Below are 19,158 nucleotides of genomic sequence, written 5' to 3' on the forward strand. Positions count from 1 at the left end.
AGGAGTGGTTGCTGATATCACTGTTGTTATTGTTGAAGGATGGCCATTTTCACACCGGGAAGCCCGAGTTATTTATCACCTGCTCTGGAAAGAGGGCAGGTATTGCAACACATTTTCAGTCTTGAGTGACATTGCTAATCCAAGACAATGTCATTTCTGACAGTGGTTGGACAATGATGGGATCTGATTTTCAAAAGTGAACGTCTGATCTGGTTACGAATGGATTGGGAGGTACTGACAGTGGCCGTTGTTGACTTTAGTAAAAGATATATACTTTTTATTCTGTACATTTGTCTTGCCACAACATAAGATCTTCATGAAGAATCTTTACACTGTGCATGTAACCTCAGTATAGTTATGCTTTAGCCTCAGTCTCATGGCTACAAAGACACTCGGTGGCAGCAGTGCTGGCTACTGCAAGAATAACAGCTTACAAGACAAAGCCTCCTTTGCAGTTGCGGTCAATTCATTCCCTGTTATAAACATTTTTGGCAACGTTTTATGCACTGGTAGTAACAGGGAAGAAACCATTTTGTTTGTGTGTAGAGGTGCTTTTGTCAGGAAAGTAAAATCACAACTGACCCCTCTTGGGGCTCTTCTAGTTAGAAATGTAAATGGGATCTGTAAACGTTATAGGATTTATTTAATCATGAGCAGCTTGTTTATGCAAGATGTAATCAAGCCCAGAGAGAAAGCTCCAGGCTGATTTAAGCCCCCCATTCAGAGAAATATGTAAAACATCAAGACAAATTTATCTGTACCCTGGGAGAGGACTTTACCTGAAGTAAGATTCCTTTTGTAAAGTGGATATTGTATGCAGTTGATGTACTCTAAGAATAGGTTTTTATCGTTTTATTTCTGTTTACTCTGACAGAACTTTGCCCTGTCTTATAACAACTTGGCTTTAGGCGTGAGTCTGAAGGAAGTTATTTTAACTGAAAAATCCACACTTTAAATTCACAAGAAGCGATAAAACGTGTGAGCAACAGGAGGAAGCAAAATGTAATATGTTAATATAATAGTTATAGGTGCATGTATTTTACTCTTATCTTGGCTTTATCTTATCTCACTTCTTTATTCTTGTTTGTCAGGGAAGTGGAATTCTTTAAGGATGAGGGAACAAAAAGTTTCCACCTCAAAACTTGGTTGATATGAAAGGTTAAGCTGTACCACAAAAGGGACGGATAAGAGTTGAAATCTGTCCAATAAGACCGTGTTTAGGGCACAGGTGTAATTTAGGCAGTTGTTTTGAAAAGGAACACTAGGTAAGATAGGGTTTTTCCCCCCCTAGGGTAATTCATTTTCACCACACTGTATTTAAGTCAATGAAAGGGGGAGGGTGGGACTTTGGTTTCCTATCCTCCTCCAGAAGTTACAAAGTGCAATTTCTGCAGTGCTGAGCCTGGAGTAGTAAAGGGCAGAGGCCCTATTCTCCCTGTTACAGCTCAGTGGAGCGTTGCAGTGATTTTGAAGCTGTAACTTTAAGTTAAATATATTATGTAGTGTCCTTTAACAGTTAGTGAGTGTGGACCACATTGTGGAAAAGCTTCAAAACAGTTGGCTTCTAAAGGTTTAATGCCAATACCTTTGCTGTCCAAATAAAAACACATGCCTCTGAAATAGTAACAGTTCCAAGTGCTTTGGAACATTCCTATTGGTCCATTCATCATGAACTTTTCCCACAGTATGAAGGACTGTGTTCAAATGACGTAGTAAACTACAAATCAGCAAAAGTGGAGATAAATGTTATCTTTGGACAGTGACGATATGTGAAATGTAACTCAAGATGTCTGTGATTGATATGTTCATTGCGTACATATCTGAAAATGGACCGGTCTGTAGAAGATTGCTGATATTTGCTGTTCTTCATTGCAGTTGGTGACCCCGTACTCTCAAGTCCAACATGAATGGCTATGCTGCCCCCACCTACCCTTCTGGTGGCTTCAGTTCCTACTCCTCCCAACAGAAGTAAGTGACCCTCCCTTCTCTTAGCCAGCTATTTCACATATCCCCTTCCTAATGCAAGAACACACACTCACCTACACACCGTTTACCGAATTACCTAAAAATAATTATGACCGCCCACCACACATAAAGCAGCCCTCTTTATTGTGCCTGGCAAGACTCGCCCATTAGATGTGTTCACTTACTGCTGCCAAGATCCACAAAAGACTTGGAGCCAACTTGTTAGCGACAGTGACATTCCCTCATTAGGGCCTTCTATTCCAATGCTGATGCGATCTCTGACAGAGAACAGGCAAGAGAAGGTTTTGAAGAGGTTGAGTGTCTGAGAATAGCTCTGCAACGAATGGAATGTAGGCATTTTACCCTTATTCTGAATGTACTAAGATCTACTAAGATGTTTGGTTTTCTCCCTTTTTATATTTTGCTGTATGTATGAAATGTAAAGACAGTAATTAGCGCTGTGAAAACTGCATGCCTAAGTCATCACACACTCCATCACTCCTCATTTAGTTAATCCTTTTGGTATTGCCATCATAATTTCCCATGATGCCCTTGTACTATATCGGGGCATCATGGGAATGTACTAACTCTACATTATTAATTGCTCCTCCAATTAGTGTGAGCCATAGAATCAAGCAATATCAAGTGTCCAGTCCAGTCGTTAGAACGGGTGACACTTGAGTCCACCTCACACTCCAGTTCTCATATTCACACTCTCCAGGAGTAAACAGCACTGAGTTAAGGGAACCACTGGAGCATAAGGAGCCTGGTGGATTGTTACCTGTCTGTGTGGGTACCAGCCTGTATGCACTCACGTATTTAATGCAGAGGCAAAAAAAACAGGCTATTTTATCTACTTCTCTGATCTAATAATGCACATTCTCAGTACTGTAAGTAGAACTGTCACCATTGTTACATGTTTTCATCATGAATGGTCATTTACAGAGACACATTCACAAGTTCTTACTGTTGCTACTATGCAGTTATATCATTTTAAAATGCACTGTTGTTAGGGACAATTTGGTAGTTGTTGGATTTGAGAGGGACATGTCCCTGCAGTCCCAAACCAATTCTACACCCTTGCCTGGCCCTCACTGGTGGATAATTGGGCCAGTTTTTAAGGTTTTAAAACTTTAAAAAACTGCTTTACTCCTACCAACAATCACAAATTTCCACAAATATCATGTATTGGGGAGTGTTATAATCCACTCTTTACTCCTCCAGTCTACCCCCAGTCGCCCCGGTTGTGAATCATACATATTAAGCTTCTTAAATATGTATGACTCAGTATCCTCTAGTGTGGGGTGGACACTGATTCTCTGGTGTTGATAACACGTATGTTTATATGTATGTATGTGTGTAATATGTATGTATTTCATTTCAAGCTCCTGTTGCGATATTTATACTCTGACCCCTTATTTTCAGCCATAGCTTGGCTTTTTTTGAGAGGAAAAACCACAGCAATAGCTTCACTGTGGTCGGCCATTTTTGTTTCCCCCTGAAGTCACGAGATAAACCACGATGTAGCAGCTGGTGGGAAACACCCACAAGGTTTTGAGAATCTGAAAAACTGGTAAAGACTCTTTTTTCTGTGTGGTTTCAGTTGGGACAGATGGTGTAGTTTGGAGGTTAAATACGGAACATTTTCTAAGGACTGATGCTGACCTGTGTTTCATTGTGGTTGCTTGAATAAAGTCAGTGTTCTTTGGCAGGACTAAGCTGGGGTTACGCTGCATGACTTTTAGTCCGATTTGAAATATTTTTGGCTCGACTTTCGGACCAGCAACATATAAAACATTAGATTTTTTTTTTTGACTCAGATTTGGAAAAGTGTAGTGTAAACTCTCCACCAACTCTAGGATGAATGAGTCCCTTCAACAGCCAATGAGAACAGAGCACAGAAGGTAAACAGGCACATGCAGTGAAGCTTTACAAATTAAACGGTAAAACTACAATATATTACATAGTGCTGGATGCACATGTCCCCACAAATGAGTATTACCTGTAGGAGAACATGGTGCGCCACCCAACAATGTTACAGACTATTCCAACTGAATTCTAATTTTCCATTCCACCCTAAATAACGCAACACTGGCGCGCGCTACTGCTAGCGCAGTTTCTGAACCATTTAAGGTGGAACGTAGCTGCAACTATGTGCTAATCTACTAATCTCCAGCTTCAGCAGTGTGTAGAGACTGCGCCGACTATGTTTTCCCCTTATACATGTTTTTTTTTTTTTGTGGATCTAAACAAATAGCAGCACAAACAATTACCGCAGCAAGTCGTACGTCTTTATTTATCTGTGTCTCCAAGGAAACGCGAGTTGCAAGATTGGTTGGAGAGTAGTGTGAAATACCCAGTCTGGTTATAATCTGCCCCAACTTTAATTCGAGCTGCGTCTAGCAGCGTGCATGAGCGTCAGTATCTGCTTCATTGGGCGTGTCCCTAAAAGTGTCCTGTATACTACATGTAGGGAACAGTGAGTAATGGGCCATTTCCAACACACCTATGATATCAGTGCTCTCTGTAGCCAATACCAATACTGTGTTTTAGGGCCAGTACCTGTATCGGTGCATAATAATTGTACATCATTTCAGAATCCTGATAGTCCTTAGCAATAAGAAATTGTGTGTGACGTGTATGATCTGAGAAAGCTACCGTTTTGAGCAAGAAAATACATTTCTTTGATACAGAAATTCATTCATTCTATAGTGAATTGTTGTTATTCATATTAAACAAATCAGTGTAGGTTAACACTGCAGTGTGGGTTGTGTTCTGATTTAATGCACAAGCGCACTCAGACTATCACTGTACATCTAATAATAAAGGCATGGTGCTTCTTTTATATTCTGATAGAATTCACATTATAGATAGAACTCACAGGTAAACCACAGGCACCAGTTTCACGATGATGCCACAGCCGTGCTCCTCCTAGAGCAGATTTAAAGCAGTTTGGTCAGTGTACACTCTGAAAGTCATGAATGATGTATGGTTAGATAGGGGACCATGTTGACCTTTGTTTATCTGTTTTTCTTGGTTTGTGTCCTACAGTGGCCACGGGTCACCGTCTCCAGAGCTCCCAGGAGGCACTGCCAAAAAGTCCAGCGCAAAGGCTCTATACGGTAAGTCTCCTGTTGTTGTTTTTTTATTTATTATGCTCTCCTCAACTTTAACTGTACACAGTGGTCCAGTAGAAATGGGGAAAATGACTAACTCTGCCAGGCATAGATGGAGAAACCAGGAATAGATGGCAGAGCCATGCTTAGAGTCCAGTTTATTTTCAGTGTCTGTTTCTACTGACGTTCTGTCCTCGCTGTACAGTGTTTGTATGTTATGCAGTGATGCTTCAGCATTATCAGGAGTGTCAAATGTGCAGACTCCACCTGCTGTCTGCTCCGTGTAGTGCACTGCTCAATCTCAGGTAAAGCCTTATCTCTGTACTCCAGGCTTTTCACTATCGCACCTCCCTGCTAATCATCGTTTATATCAGCCAGCTGCCTCCTTATCTAACAGCGTGCATTTTGCACCCTTTAAATGACTTGAGGTGTGGGTCAGAGGAATGAGGATGGACGGAGATGTCTGGCTGTCTGTCTTGTATCGCTTCGCCTCCTTGTACTATGGACGAGTTGTTTTATCTCCATGGCAACATGTCCTTTTGTTTTCTTCCTCTCCCCTTGCTGCCCTGGCTCCTCATCGCTCGCTACACCCTGCCACAGATACCGTGTGTGTGTTTTTTCGAACTGACACTAGCACACGGACCCTACAGTTGTATCGGCTGCTTCTGCAAAGGTGGCACTGCCCTCTTATTTTTCTGAAATAAACTCTTAATATTAGCCCATATTTGTTTGTTTCCTTCGCTGGACCTCAGCTGTATGTTGTTCTTCCTGCTTATCAGTGGACTGCGGAAACGTTTCAGTCAAAGCTGGTGGGGAGTAACGGTGGTCATGCTCATGCAGAGCCAGAGTCTGTCTCTCTCAGCAAGGGCTCTCTGCAGTGTGCAAAGCTGAAAGGCCAAACGATGTGAAGTACAACCCTGGCCATGCCTCACTGAGTCAGACATGCAACAGATCTAAAAGAACAGAGGTGTCCCCCCGGTACCGGAGGGCTGCTGTCAAGTGGAGTTTAGTGTTTTTTCTGCTGTAACACAGTTGTTTTAAAGCAATATGCATGGCTTGTCCCTAAAAATGAAATTTCCAATTCACTAAGCTGTCCTTGTCCCCTCACCAATTACCCAGAATCCCCTGTACCACCACTGTTTGTCTCAAGTGTGTATCCTCCACACCTGGCACTCCCAAGCAGTAATATATTACGTCTATGGCAAGTAACGAATAAACATTAATATCTAGTTACCCAATGCAACAAATGGTGCTTTTCCACTTCCTGGAACCTGCGAGACTCGACTAGGCTCGGCTCGGCTCTTGATTTTCCACTGACCCAATCTGGTGCCTGGTTCCTGATACTGAATAGGTAATAAATCGTGACGTGTGAATCCTGCAGTGTGTTGAAATACAAAAAAACAGCTCCAGCACAATATCTCCGCTTGTAGAATCTCTGAATTTATAGCAGCTTTTGCATTTCCATTTCTCCGACTCTCAACATTGCCCTGTGGTTTTTTTGGCGAGGTTCAAACGTTCCTTGGGTCGGTGGCGAAAACCGATCTGTGAGAACTGGGGCACGCAGCCATGTTCAGTCCAAAAAAAACGAAAAACAACACACACATAGCGCCTAACTTTACTGCTGCCGTTGTTGTGGTTTTCAGAGCAACACCGTTCCTGTTAGAGATGGGGTTTTGTCACATCACTGTTTCCATTTCTCTATATGCTAGTGGAAAATCGTCCAGCTAAAAGCGAGTCGAGCCGATCCCATGCAGTGGTAAAACACCAAAAAATCTGCCAGAAAATGTGTGGTTTGGTTTATTTATGGCCAGCAAAGCAAAGGTTATTCACTGATAAAGAATCACTCTGAGCATTACACATGACTGAAATGGATACAGCAATATAACCAAACAAAGTAGAGTGCAGATCCAGTGTTCTCAAAGACAAAACAGAGTTGTTTGCTTAGTTTCGGTTCACAATAACATGCTTCTCCCTGCGCTTGTCAGCTGACGTGTAAGTGAATGCTGTTAAACCAAGTGTACAGCAGAGTGCAGGGGTGTTCAGTTGTAGTCCTACAGAGCCTTAATCCAATTATCCATGGCACCTACTAAACATGATTTGTTTGTGTTGTATCCAGTGTGTGAGCAGATGCCTCACCTCTCTGAACAGAAGCTGGTGATGGCCGTCAATAAGAGATTTGAGTTTTTATGTTCTGGTCTTTACTACCTCTCACTCCGTGACTGAAGAGGAGGTAGATACGAGTCTGAGTGTTACCTGCTGGACCAGATGTGGTCTTTTTTTTTATTTCACAGCCACTTCTCTTTTATGTTGTTGTTTTCCATCACCCCCCATTGACATCTTTTGTTCACCTTACTGCTCACGCTCTTCTTTCTTTCTCCCCGGTCATGCTCTCAGGAACAGATGGACTGTACTTCCTACGCTCTTCTGCCAAACACAAAAAGAAAGGTAGAGCCCAGCAGAGCATGGTGTGAGGAATGTGTGAACTGCGGTTTATAGCTTTTTTTTTTTTCTTTAAACCTAATACCAGGGATTCCTTAACTCTATCAGTAAACCCTCCCTTTTGCAGTGATACTGCTTCTACCACAGATCCTTTTCCTTAGAGAGGTCCTTCTTCTACCAGTGATTTCTTCACATGGAGCACCCCTCTTCTACCAGTGATCTTTTCCCTCAGAGTAATCATTATTTACCAGTGATCCCTGTTCTTACAATGGTACCTCCTATAACTGTGATCCTTTCCCATAGTGATCCCACCTTCACTACTGAGTCCTATCCTTGGAGTGATCATTCTGCGATTGATGTCTCGTCACTGGTGTAATTCCTAACTGTGGAACACTAACTGAGAGACAGAACTCTCCCTCTTTCATTCACAGTGTGTGGATCCAGTCTTTTAAGGTTTAAATGTTGGTTAGTCCTATGTTTTATGTTTTCAACAAACCCTGCCTGCACTTTGAGTGTTAGCTTTTGCCCTGTTGTGATCGTTCTTGCTGTCCTAGTAATACACTCTACATTTCCTCTTGTGTGTAATTATTAGTGTAATGTCAGGATTTTTATGTCCTGGGTAATTTTACTCAGAGGTCACGATTATTTAACTGAAAAAACATTGCTTTTTAACATACCCCTCTGTCCTGCAGGGACCTTGAGTTTGTCTGATTTAAACTCCTCTCATTTAATGCTCAGACATTTTACAGCTGTTTCCCATAAATAAAGACCTGGGGCTTATGTTACAGTATATTTAAAGGTCGCTGGGAATTCTCTACTGAAAACTCTTTTTGTTCCAGGTTTAGACCTAATCTAAGTCTGGGACGCTAGCCCAGGTCTAATCTGGATCTAGAACACTGGCTCTTTGTATTTTAATTAATATAACTACTGCAGAGTTTCACTGTAAGCTTTGTTCGAAATAGTAGTTGTGTAATATGTTCTTATTGACCTACTGTATTCGTATTTCCTCAGAGCAACGGAAGAACTACACCAAAAACAGCATTAACAGCATGACAGACACGTCCCAGTACCATGTCGAAGTAAGAGCTTGTTTTAAGCCTGTGCTTAAGTGTAATTTCAAAACACCAATTATTTAATTTAAAGTAAAATGTCCTGAAACTAAAGCTATCATGTAAAGTATCCAGGATTTAGATTCTCCGAGTTAATAAATAATTAATACTGAATTAACACGGCTTATTACCCTCTTCAGTTTTGTTTAACTAAATATTTTTACCAATACATTGAGATGCTATGCACAGGGCCATAGAGATGCATCAAAGTCTCATACCTTTCGTTCTGTTGCAGCACCTAACGACGTTTGTCATGGACCGCAAGGATGCTATGATGACTACAGAAGATGGCATTCGAAAGCTGCGTTTGCTCGATGCTAAAGGAAAGGTGTGGACTCAGGAGATGTTGCTGCAGGTGGATGAAAAAGCAGTCAGCCTCATCGACCCTGACACCAAGGTGAGGACTTCGGAATCGGAGTCGTATACAAAGTTGGGGACTTGACTCTGTGAGCGTCAGAGGATCAAACCGTTTTGAAACAGTAAAACTGATAAAAATATAAAGATAACATTTAAATTCAGTCCTTAGTAAAGAGACGTGTTTTCAAATGTTTCTAATAGTGTGGACCTAGTTTGACTGCGTAATGAAACGTTACATTTATCCCTGCGCTGTCGGGGAAAAAACAAAACCTGGGGAACCACCACCACAAAGAAAAAGACACTTTTTAAATCATTAAAATTTAAAATTGTTTTGAAATCTTGATGTGACTTTCTCCCCAATGTTTGAGGAGTCTTCAGCAGCTCAAACCAGTTCAAACTAACCCTGGGGCTTTGGTTAATCTTGAATGTGCCTTTTTGTAATTTGCTGTCTCATTAGAATGCATTATATTCCATCACACATGCTCCAGTAAGAAGCCATCTTCTCTTAGTGTCATGTTAATGCAGAGTTTGTTAATGAACTACACAATGCAGAACTGATGAGGCAAAATCTACCATTAGAATAAAACAACAAACATAGTAATTGTTCAATAGGTGGTTGAGTTTGAGCTGATTTGCATAATGCCATGTCACATGTCAATCTGAATAAGCAAAGATATACTTATACTATACGATTTGGGCAAAACATTCTCAGATGTTTTTTGAAAAGAGTTTAATTTGAATGAGTAGATAATGTAATTCTAGAGAAGATCTGGCTTCACATGTAAGCCCTCTCCTCCCAGAGACCTGTTCTTAGAAAAGAATTTTCTTAAACATTAGTTGATATGGGGCGGCACGGTGGAGCAGCAGGTAGGTGTCGCAGTCACACAGCTCCAGGGACCTGGAGGTTGTGGGTTCGATTCCCGCTCCGGGTGACTGTCTGTGAGGAGTGTGGTGTGTTCTCCCTGTGTCCGCGTGGGTTTCCTCCGGGTGACTGTCTGTGAGGAGTGTGGTGTGTTCTCCCTGTGTCCGCGTGGGTTTCCTCCGGGTGACTGTCTGTGAGGAGTGTGGTGTGTTCTCCCTGTGTTTTAGTGGGTTGCCTCTGGGTGAATGTCTGTGAGGAGTGTGGTGTGTTCTCCTTGTGTCTGCATGGGTTTCCTCCGGGTGCTCTGGTTTCCTCCCACAGTCCAAAAACACACGTTGGTAGGTGGATAGACTCAAAGTGTTCGTAGGTGTGAGTGAATGTGTGTGTGTTACCCTGTGAAGGACTGGCGCCCCCTCCAGGGTGTATTCCCGCCTTGCGCCCAATGATTCCAGGTAGGCTCTGGACCCACCGCGACCCTGAACTGGATAAGCGCTTACAGATAATGATTGAATAAATGAGATGATGAGAGCATAATTCTCTAAAGATGCTCTTGGGGTGCGTGACTGTGCTCTGTGACGTTCAGAACATTGGAGATAAATCTTGTTTGTCTTTCTCTCAGAACGAGCTGGAGAACTTCCCGCTAGGCACAGTGCAGCACTGCCAGGCCATCATGAACTCCTGCAATTACGACTCCATCCTAGCACTGGTGTGTAAGGAGTCTGGGCAGGGGAAACCAGACCTGCATCTCTTCCAGTGTGATGACATCAAGGTGGGCAGCAGACAAACAGCCTTTAGATCACCACGATTGGGAATATTGACTAATGTAATGCATTGCGCAATATAGTTTTTGCATTTCTCTCCATTTGTTTTATTGCTTGAGTTTGTTAGAGAAGGAAGCCCTGTTAAAATCAGTTCTGAGAGTGCTCTGTATTTTGTTCCTCCAAGGACTACTGACGTGCAGACTGACCAATTAAATGTTTACAGAGAAGGTTATCGACCAGTAACGGTAGCTCTACAGTCAGACCGTCCAATCCGAAGATTTCAGGCTACTTCACCACGCCCCCTTCTCACTCAAGCGAACCAATCGGAGTAGGGGAGGGCGGGACACGTTTGTGAACGAAACTTCTCGAAGTTCTATGTAAGCGCTAGAAAAACAAAATCCCGGACGTTTGTGAAATTCCGCCTGGAAATTTTTTTTAAGTCTGAAAAAGAGGACATGTCCGGATAAAAGAGGACGTCTGGTCACCCTAGGCATAGATATTAGAAATGAACTGGATTGGCTCATGCTAATTAATGTGAATTGTTCCAGTACACACACACACACACACGGATTCCCAAAACTGTGCTAAAGTTGCTTCAGCTCCTTTTCTGTTGATAATTAGAGTTGTTGGGCTGGTTCTTATCGAAGTGTTTTATTTTCAAATGTTCTGTCTTTCCTCAGGCAAATTTGATACATGCAGATATTGACAGTGCCATAAGTGACCACAAGGGAGGAAAGGTCAAAAAGAGGCCAGAGACCCTGAAGTAAGAAACAGTTCTGAGGATCATGTGTTCAAATAATAAAATGAAGTTCTTGTGTTACCTTTGCTGTCTGACGTGTCGTACTGTTCGTGCACACACACTGTGTCTGATGTGTATGCACATGTTGTCATGGTGTTTTTTTGTTGTTTATCTGTTTTCTTGTTATTACTGCAATGGGAAAGTTGCCTGGCTGTGTTTCTTTATTCCATACGACCCTCTGCTTATACAATGACAAAGGAATTTTGAAGTTAATGGAAGTATGTCTTCTCCGTTTAGTGCATCTGTAGTTTGCAAAGGTAAACAGAAGATGAGTCACACAGCTGTAAAATGATACAGATATGTACCATATACGTGGATTATTTTTTTTTTTGCGGTGTGTTTTTCATGTTTTCCTGTCACACCACAGAGAAGCTAGTTCCCTGCATGGGTTTGATCCAAGCCGCGATGCTCGCAGTGCTCCTGCAGACTAGTTATTGTAATCATTTCCACTTTCCCAGTTGCCATGACTACTGACTTCTCTTTCTGTGTCTGTCTTAGAATGATTCTGAAAAGCGATGGGGCCATTCCACCTCCCCCAGGAGGCCCCGCCCCTGAGCCCCCAGCCACTGTCAATCAAGTGGATGTGAAAAGCAGAGTGGCTGCTTGGTCAGCGTGGGCCAATGAGCAGCAAGACTGTGAGTTCAGTACATGAGCCTAAGAATCATGTACAATCTGTGTGTGTTGTAATTCCTGTACTGATCCCTAGCTGTGTTTACATGCCATAATCTGAAATATATTTTACTGAATGTAAATTAGGTGTTAACAATCTGAACATTCTGCTGAAGATCTCCATTTACTCTACACCACACTACACTGCAAGGGTTAGATCCAAGGTGGCGTGAATGCATGAAATGCTATTTAGTGTAAAAAGGACCATAACAAGCCCAGTCAGAGGCTGAATCTCCTTTGCTATTGTAAATATTTAATGCTTGTCCCTCCAAAACAACTAAACTCCTACCACTTTCCTCTCACATCTTCTGATTGTTTTCATTGGGGCTATCAGCATCTGTGTTACCCAGACATCCTGTAAGACAGTCTATGTGTGTTGTCTGTGCAGATGATAAACAAAGGCCATATGGAGAGCAGGACGAGTCTCCGGAGATGACCGCGGCGCGGGTAGACCGAGACGTGGTGAGTATCATCAGCCTGCCACTCTGCAGATAGGGCACCTCATCTCCCAGCTCCTCACACTATCACTGTCAGACCAAAACAACACCAGTTGTCCGCCGCTCACAGTGTCAATATCTCACATGCTTTTATTCAGACTCTCAGTGGTGCATTCCACCCCAGAGAGGAAACACTGTGCTGTTATCCATTTCTGGAGAGGTTTATCGGCCTGTGTAATCATTGCTCATGTCCTGTATGAGCCACAGTGTATTAAACCTGATTTGTATTGGAGCTGATATCTCTGCTGATTTTTGACACTGTAAATATTATTACTGGAGTGGGACTTGCGTCCGTTGAAGATTTATGCACTTTAGTGATCCTGAAGGAAAGTCATAGCAGTGTCAAAATTAATGTTTATACCATGTATAAAATTTAAACTAAACAAATCAGGGTGGCATGGTGTTGCAGCAGGTAGTGTCGCAGTTACACAGCTCGAGGGACCTGGAGGTTGTGGGTTCGATTCCCGCTCCGGGTGACTGACTGTGAGGAGTTTGGTGTGTTCTTCCTGTGTCTGCGAGGGTTTCCTCCAGGTGACTGTCTGTGAGGAGTGTGGTGTGTTCTCCCTGTGTCTGCGTGGGTTTCCTCCGGGTGACTGTTTGAGAGGAGTGTGGTGTGTTCTCCCTGTGTCTGCGTGGGTTTCCTCCGGGTGACTGTCTGTGAGGAGTTTGGCGTGTTCTCTCTGTGTTTGCGTGGGTTTCCTCCGGGTGCTCCGGTTTCCTCCCACGGTCCAAAAACACACATTGGTAGGTGGATTGGTGACTCAAAAGTGTCCGTAGGTGTGTGTGTGTGTGTGTGTTTCCCTGTGAAGGACTGGCGCACCCTCCAGGGTGTATTCCCGCCCAATGATTCCAGGTAGGCTCTGGACCCACCGTGACCCTGAACTGGATGAGGGTTACAGACAATGAATGAATATATATAGATACGTATTTATTCAGCTTTATAAACCTAGTCCTCAAAGCAGTGCTTGAAAACAGTGTCCTGAGAGTTGTAGTTTGTATGAGGGCTGCATGGGTTCTCTTTTTGCCTTTTAAACCTAATGCTTAAAAGTTGTTTATGGTTAAATCTGATCTAAAAATGAGTGCAAACTTAGTCTTTGTATCAGCTATTAGATTCACTTCTGACATAAGCATGTTGTAGGAAAGAAACAAGTTTTTTTGTGTTTCAGTAATAATTTGATTAAATCCTGGTCATTAAATGCTGGTCAGTAGGTGGAGCAGTGCATTTACTGCTGTACTTCAGCACAGCTATTGGCTCATGAGCCTCAGGGCTCACTGCTGAACTATCTGCATGAATTATGGTCTGCTTCCTGTAAATACATAAACTAAGCCTGTTAGATGGCACTTGATTCCCTGCATCGAAGCTGATTCATCATCTGTGCTCAAATCTCCACTTGTTTCATGTTGTTGTACAGAAATTGAATGAATACTTTGATCATTAGTTTTCATGTCATTCCGTGATCAAATCTGTGTTCGTTTTGTGCAACTTTGAAAAATAAAGGCCACTTTCTTTATACAGAGCTTACATTTGGCTAAACTGCACTGAACTGCTTTGCTCTTTTTGTCTCACACTCATTTTCACACATCCGTGGGCTCCAATGTTCTGTGCTACGTTTTTTCAGAAACACGAGTGTGTGACCTGGGATAAATAAAGCAGAGATGGATGCAGAGGAAAGTGTGTTTATAGTGGGGGCGTGTTGTGAGAACCTGAATTAGAAAAGAAAAAAAAAGACATCCAAACACTACAGGATTCTCCTGCTCAGAAGTAATAAAATGCTTTGCCTTTTGTTGCCTTTGATTAGGGTGACCAGATCTGAGATGGTGAAAAAGAGCACACGTCTCGGGGGTGGGGGGTTTGGGGGATATGTTTAGCTGAACCCATGTGTGCTTTTAGGTCCTTTACACCTTTATTTCCTACACAAAACATGGGAATTTCTTTTTTAATTCATCCGAGAACTTACATTTACGTTTCGGCATAGCTGCTCCAGCTGAGGGTAGGTACATGAGCTTTGCCTGACGTAAACAAGGACTACTGACGTGCAGACTGACCAATTAAATGTTTACAGAGAAGGTTATCGACCAATAACGGTAGCTCTACAGTCAGACCGTCCAATCAGAAAATTTTAGGCTACTTCACCACGCCCACTTCTCACTCAAGCGAACCAATCGGAGTAGGGGAGGGCGGGACTAGTTTGTGAAATTCCGCCTGGACATTTTTTTTTAATTCTAAAAAAGAGGACCGGGTAAAAGAGGACGTCTGGTCACCTTACCTTTGATTAATGTGTCACAACAACTGAACATGGAAAAAAACTAAGCATTTGTATTAATCTGGAGGGTATATATTCAAAAAAAGAGTCAGACTGGATAGCATTACTGCTGCAGGATTAATGCAGTGCAGTTCACATCTTTTAAATTCTTGTGGACTTTTGGACTCATTCGCTCTCTTAAATGTCAGTGTTTTTGTGTGTTTTGGCCATAAAGCCAGTGTGCCTTGCTGTCGTGTGCTCTTAAGTGGTAAATGCTCATGCACTGGGAACAGTACTCCATTGGATTTGTAGCCAGTCAGTCTCCACTTCTTCACAGAATTGGCTGCAGAAGCATTTGCACCTTGAGACAGAGTCCATTTAATTTACATTTCAGCATCTATTTATTAGTTTCACTGTGAATGTACTCACGAGTGTGTCACCTGATGAAACAGTTTCTCTTTACTTGGTGAGACCATAACAACGTAAACACAGAGGCCTGTAGATGTGTATAAAAATGAGAAGCTATACCATTGACATACCCACTAGAGTGTTTTGTGCAGTCTTTAAGTGTTTATTTTCTGAGGTCAGATGTTATTTAGTGTGTCATTCGTCTGCAGATCCATCATGTTCTTTATATCCTTTTTCCACAGCAAATCCTCAACCACATTCTGGATGATATTGAGTACTTCGTCACCAAACTTCAGAAAGCTGCAGAGGCATTTAACGAACTCTCCAAGAGGAAGAAATCAAAAAAGAGCAAAAAGAAAGGACCGGGAGGTGGACATTGATTAATTCTGTTTTTAAACCAGTGTTTGAATGACATTTAAATCAAACCTGTCAGCCACCTGCTAAGCAGGCTGTTCTTAGTCAAGCCACAGACTGTTGTATTGTGCTGAGAAATGGACCTGAACTCACTCCATCTGCTGTTGAAAAACACCTGCTTTTACCTTGTATTACCCCATTGTTGTATTCTAAGAGATACAGAGCTAAATTGATTAGATGTTGTGTTTAATCCTGGGACTGGGTTCAGTGGAGAGACTGGGTCGTTATTATTCAGGGGGTGGGATCCTTGGCTGTTTCTTCGCTGTGTTGACTAAAATCCCTTCCTGTGTCCTCTAGAGGGAGTGCTAACACTAAGGGCCAAGCCGCCAGGACAAGAGGAGTTTGTTGACTGCTTTCAGAAATTCAAGCATGCCTTTAACTTGCTGGTGAGGATGATGTTGTTTATCAGATGGCTGTAAATATAGTGATGCAGTTGGCTCTTACGCTTCCTTGTGTTGTACTTTGACATCTTCCTTTCCACCCTAATATACCACATTCTATACAAAACAATGCAGACGGATGTCAGCAGAATATTACAATCCTGTAATAAATATATCTTTAAATACACACTGTGTGATATGATGATGTAAGCTGTGGTGTAGTGGAAGGTTTGAATATCTTCATATAGGAGTTAGATGCTCTTTTGTGAAGCAATGGCATTAACGATTGATTATTTTAAAGCTAAGTAGGTTTTAAAGAAGAAGAAAAAAATCAAGTCACTTTTGGCCCGCGGTGACTTCCTGGTTCAGGAGTTTGTAGGATGTGTGATGGTCATGTGATTGTGATTTTGTTGTAAATCCAGGGAAAGTTGAAGAGCCACATTCAGAACCCGAGTGCTGTGGACCTGGTTCACTTCCTCTTCACGCCCCTCAGAATGGTAGGTTGGACGTGCAGCATTAAGACACTCACAGCAGTTGACGCTCACACGCTCAGCTTTAGACTGATTAGGTGCATGCCCTAAAGTTGATAGTCAGAGGACGTTGATATAAAGCACTATATATACTGTGTGTTCTTGGTTACAGGTGATTCACACATCAGGAGGGGTAGATTTGGCCAAGAGTGTTGTGGTCCCCCTCCTCACCAGAGAGGCTATAGACTTCCTGCACTCTGCAGGAACCCCTGAGGAGCGCCACCTGTGGGTCACTCTGGGAGATGGATGGACCAAATGCAGGTGCTGCTAGTAAACAGTAAACCTTTAAACCTACAAACGTACATGTTACATGCGTCTCCCACACAGACCACAGCTCTCCACTTCTTAATAGCACACTTTTTATTGAAATATATGAGTAAATTTGCTTACATGTGTTCTGTGTATAGGCTGTTCCAGTGTTTGCACAGAAGTGTGCTAAACATTTATGAACCTGTTCCATGTACCGTGGTGTTATTTACCCAGGAAGCTTTTTTTTTGTTGTGTTCTCTCTTTCCCTTTATGTCTCTTTCCTTTTCTCCTTTCCAGTATTTCAGCTCTGCATGGCATCTTTTCTTTAAATGCGTTTGTCCCTCTGTCCAGGCTGGAGTGGCCAAAGGATCATTACTTCCCCCCTCACGCGCTGCGTTTCCGGGATGGCTGGGAGCCGCCGGTGTTGATGTCCCGGGAGCAGGACCTCACACAGCTGGCAGAAACACTGGCTCAAGCAGAGACCCGCAGACAGGACGAGGTCAGCCGCAGACTCCACAGTGAGGTGAGAGCGTTTACCTTACAACTAAAAGCAAACCTCGAGAGACACTTATTTACATTAAACCTTCCAGTCTAATGCTGTTTAGGTCCCATTGCAATACTATTAAAAGTGCTAATGTATTTGCATAATTAACCATAATGTTATAAATTATATTCAAATGGACAGAATTTATCTGCACTTTATATAACATAAATGTCGATGTCAGGAATGTGTGTATCTGCCCTGCAGTGGAAATTAATTAAAGGCTAAGCACCACTTAATGGACCTTCATGGATATTTCACATTATTTTAGTTACTGACAGATATAAGTATGAATAAAAATGATAATAGCAGCTTAATTTGCTTTAAAACTGACAATTTAATTAAACTGACGGAAAAACCCGAGCTCGCTACGGAAATTCTTGAACGCAACCGTGACGTCACTGGTGGACAACAGCTGAACAACGCCGAGGTAAAACACCGTTATGACTGACTGTTATGACAGTATCTAGCTAAATAACCAACATTATTCATGACAATAGCCTAGCAATAAGCTAAACTCAAATTTAGAGGTACCGTTATTCTTGTAAATGTGATCGAAGTCGAACTCGAATTCATCCGACACTATAAACCTCCGTAATGCAGCTACGTAGCCGAGTATAATCTGAGACACCGAGTTTAGCGAGTCAAGCTAACGTTAACTAACACCAACTAAAACAGGCGAAGTGAGTGTCCTTACCCTGTTTACCTCCATGTTACAGAGGCTCTTGAACACCTTTCGTTGGTGTCCTTACATGCCCATATTGTTGGAAAAGCGCCAGTGAAATGAGCTACAGATAACGGAGTGAGCGGATGGTCCTTTCCAAAGTGCCCGTTTAAAGTGGACAAATTTAGTCCATTTTCTGGATATTTGGGGATCTTTGGGCCATTTGTTCACAGATGTCCCACTGTACATTGAATGATTGCAGCCAAAAACAACACACCTTTTCGTCATTTTGCATTAAATTAAGTGCAGCTTCTAGAGTTGTTGTCCACCATCTACGTCACAGACAAGACGCCTATTAGAGTTTCCCAACACCGTTGGGGGGGGGGGGACCAACGGTCTTTTAAACCTTATTCCTTCAATTAGTAAGAAATTACATGTTTTCTGACTATCAATAAACACAAGTTAGGAACTCAGATTCCACTGTATTTATTTGTTTGACACTTTCATATCGCTGGTGCTTAGCCTTTAAGGTCATAAAAGGTTGTGTTTCATTTGAGAATATAATTAACATAGAATTACTAGATATTTTTGGCATTGTATGATATTAAATATTAAGTAGAAATTGTTACTTACTTTTTACCCCGTTTCACACTGTTAAATGATAAATAATGAACATAAAATCACAATTCCTAATTCCTGTGCTGGCTTCCTGTGATGCTGACTGACCTGTGCTGTTTGTGTGTTTGTGCAGCAGGCCAGTGTGCAGGATTTCCCTTCAGCAGACGGGTATGCCTTCAGTAACACTCTCTACCAGCGCATGCACCTGCTGGACACAGAAATGGCAGTGGCTGCTTTTAAACAGGCGGTCAGCCGCCACGTAGATAGGTAACACCCATCTGGGGTCACATGACTGCCAACAGGCCATGGAGAACTGTCCTGTGCACTTACTTTCAGGGCTTAAATTCCTGGTGCTTATAGTTGTCGTGTTAAACAGACTTCTTGCTTAGAGAATTTGCTTCTGACTTTTACGTTTCTGTTTTTAGTAAAGGTTCGGTTCAGCTCTTCTTCACTGTGGGGTCTGTTTTGACCTGGGTTTTATCTGTTGGTTCTTTTCTGCCTGGATATTTTTCCTATTATTTCTGTAGACTGTTAACT

The 19,158-nt window shown here is 42.3% G+C and overlaps 1 protein-coding gene across 5 annotated transcripts in view; it reads left to right on the forward strand.

Annotated features, from left to right (window-relative positions):
* The window catches only part of eps8a (EGFR pathway substrate 8a, signaling adaptor), a 68,771-nt gene that overhangs the window by 38,312 nt on the left and 11,301 nt on the right, over window positions 1–19,158 (forward strand). For 4 of the 5 annotated variants that reach the window (XM_066667218.1, XM_066667220.1, XM_066667221.1 and 1 more), the window contains exons 2-15: window positions 1,876–1,968; window positions 5,017–5,087; window positions 8,532–8,599; window positions 8,865–9,026; window positions 10,468–10,617; window positions 11,290–11,372; window positions 11,907–12,043; window positions 12,466–12,539; window positions 15,468–15,594; window positions 15,937–16,025; window positions 16,442–16,516; window positions 16,662–16,810; window positions 17,150–17,321; window positions 18,755–18,789. In XM_066667218.1, the coding sequence (XP_066523315.1) occupies window positions 1,904–1,968; window positions 5,017–5,087; window positions 8,532–8,599; window positions 8,865–9,026; window positions 10,468–10,617; window positions 11,290–11,372; window positions 11,907–12,043; window positions 12,466–12,539; window positions 15,468–15,594; window positions 15,937–16,025; window positions 16,442–16,516; window positions 16,662–16,810; window positions 17,150–17,321; window positions 18,755–18,789 (1,457 nt within the window). In that variant the 5' untranslated portion in view covers window positions 1,876–1,903. The remainder of the gene's footprint in view (window positions 1–1,875; window positions 1,969–5,016; window positions 5,088–8,531; window positions 8,600–8,864; window positions 9,027–10,467; window positions 10,618–11,289; window positions 11,373–11,906; window positions 12,044–12,465; window positions 12,540–15,467; window positions 15,595–15,936; window positions 16,026–16,441; window positions 16,517–16,661; window positions 16,811–17,149; window positions 17,322–18,754; window positions 18,790–19,158) is intronic. The other variant, XM_066667222.1, reaches the window with a different exon arrangement.

Source organism: Hoplias malabaricus, chromosome 4, assembly GCF_029633855.1.
Source record: "Hoplias malabaricus isolate fHopMal1 chromosome 4, fHopMal1.hap1, whole genome shotgun sequence".
Taxonomy (NCBI): domain Eukaryota; kingdom Metazoa; phylum Chordata; class Actinopteri; order Characiformes; family Erythrinidae; genus Hoplias; species Hoplias malabaricus.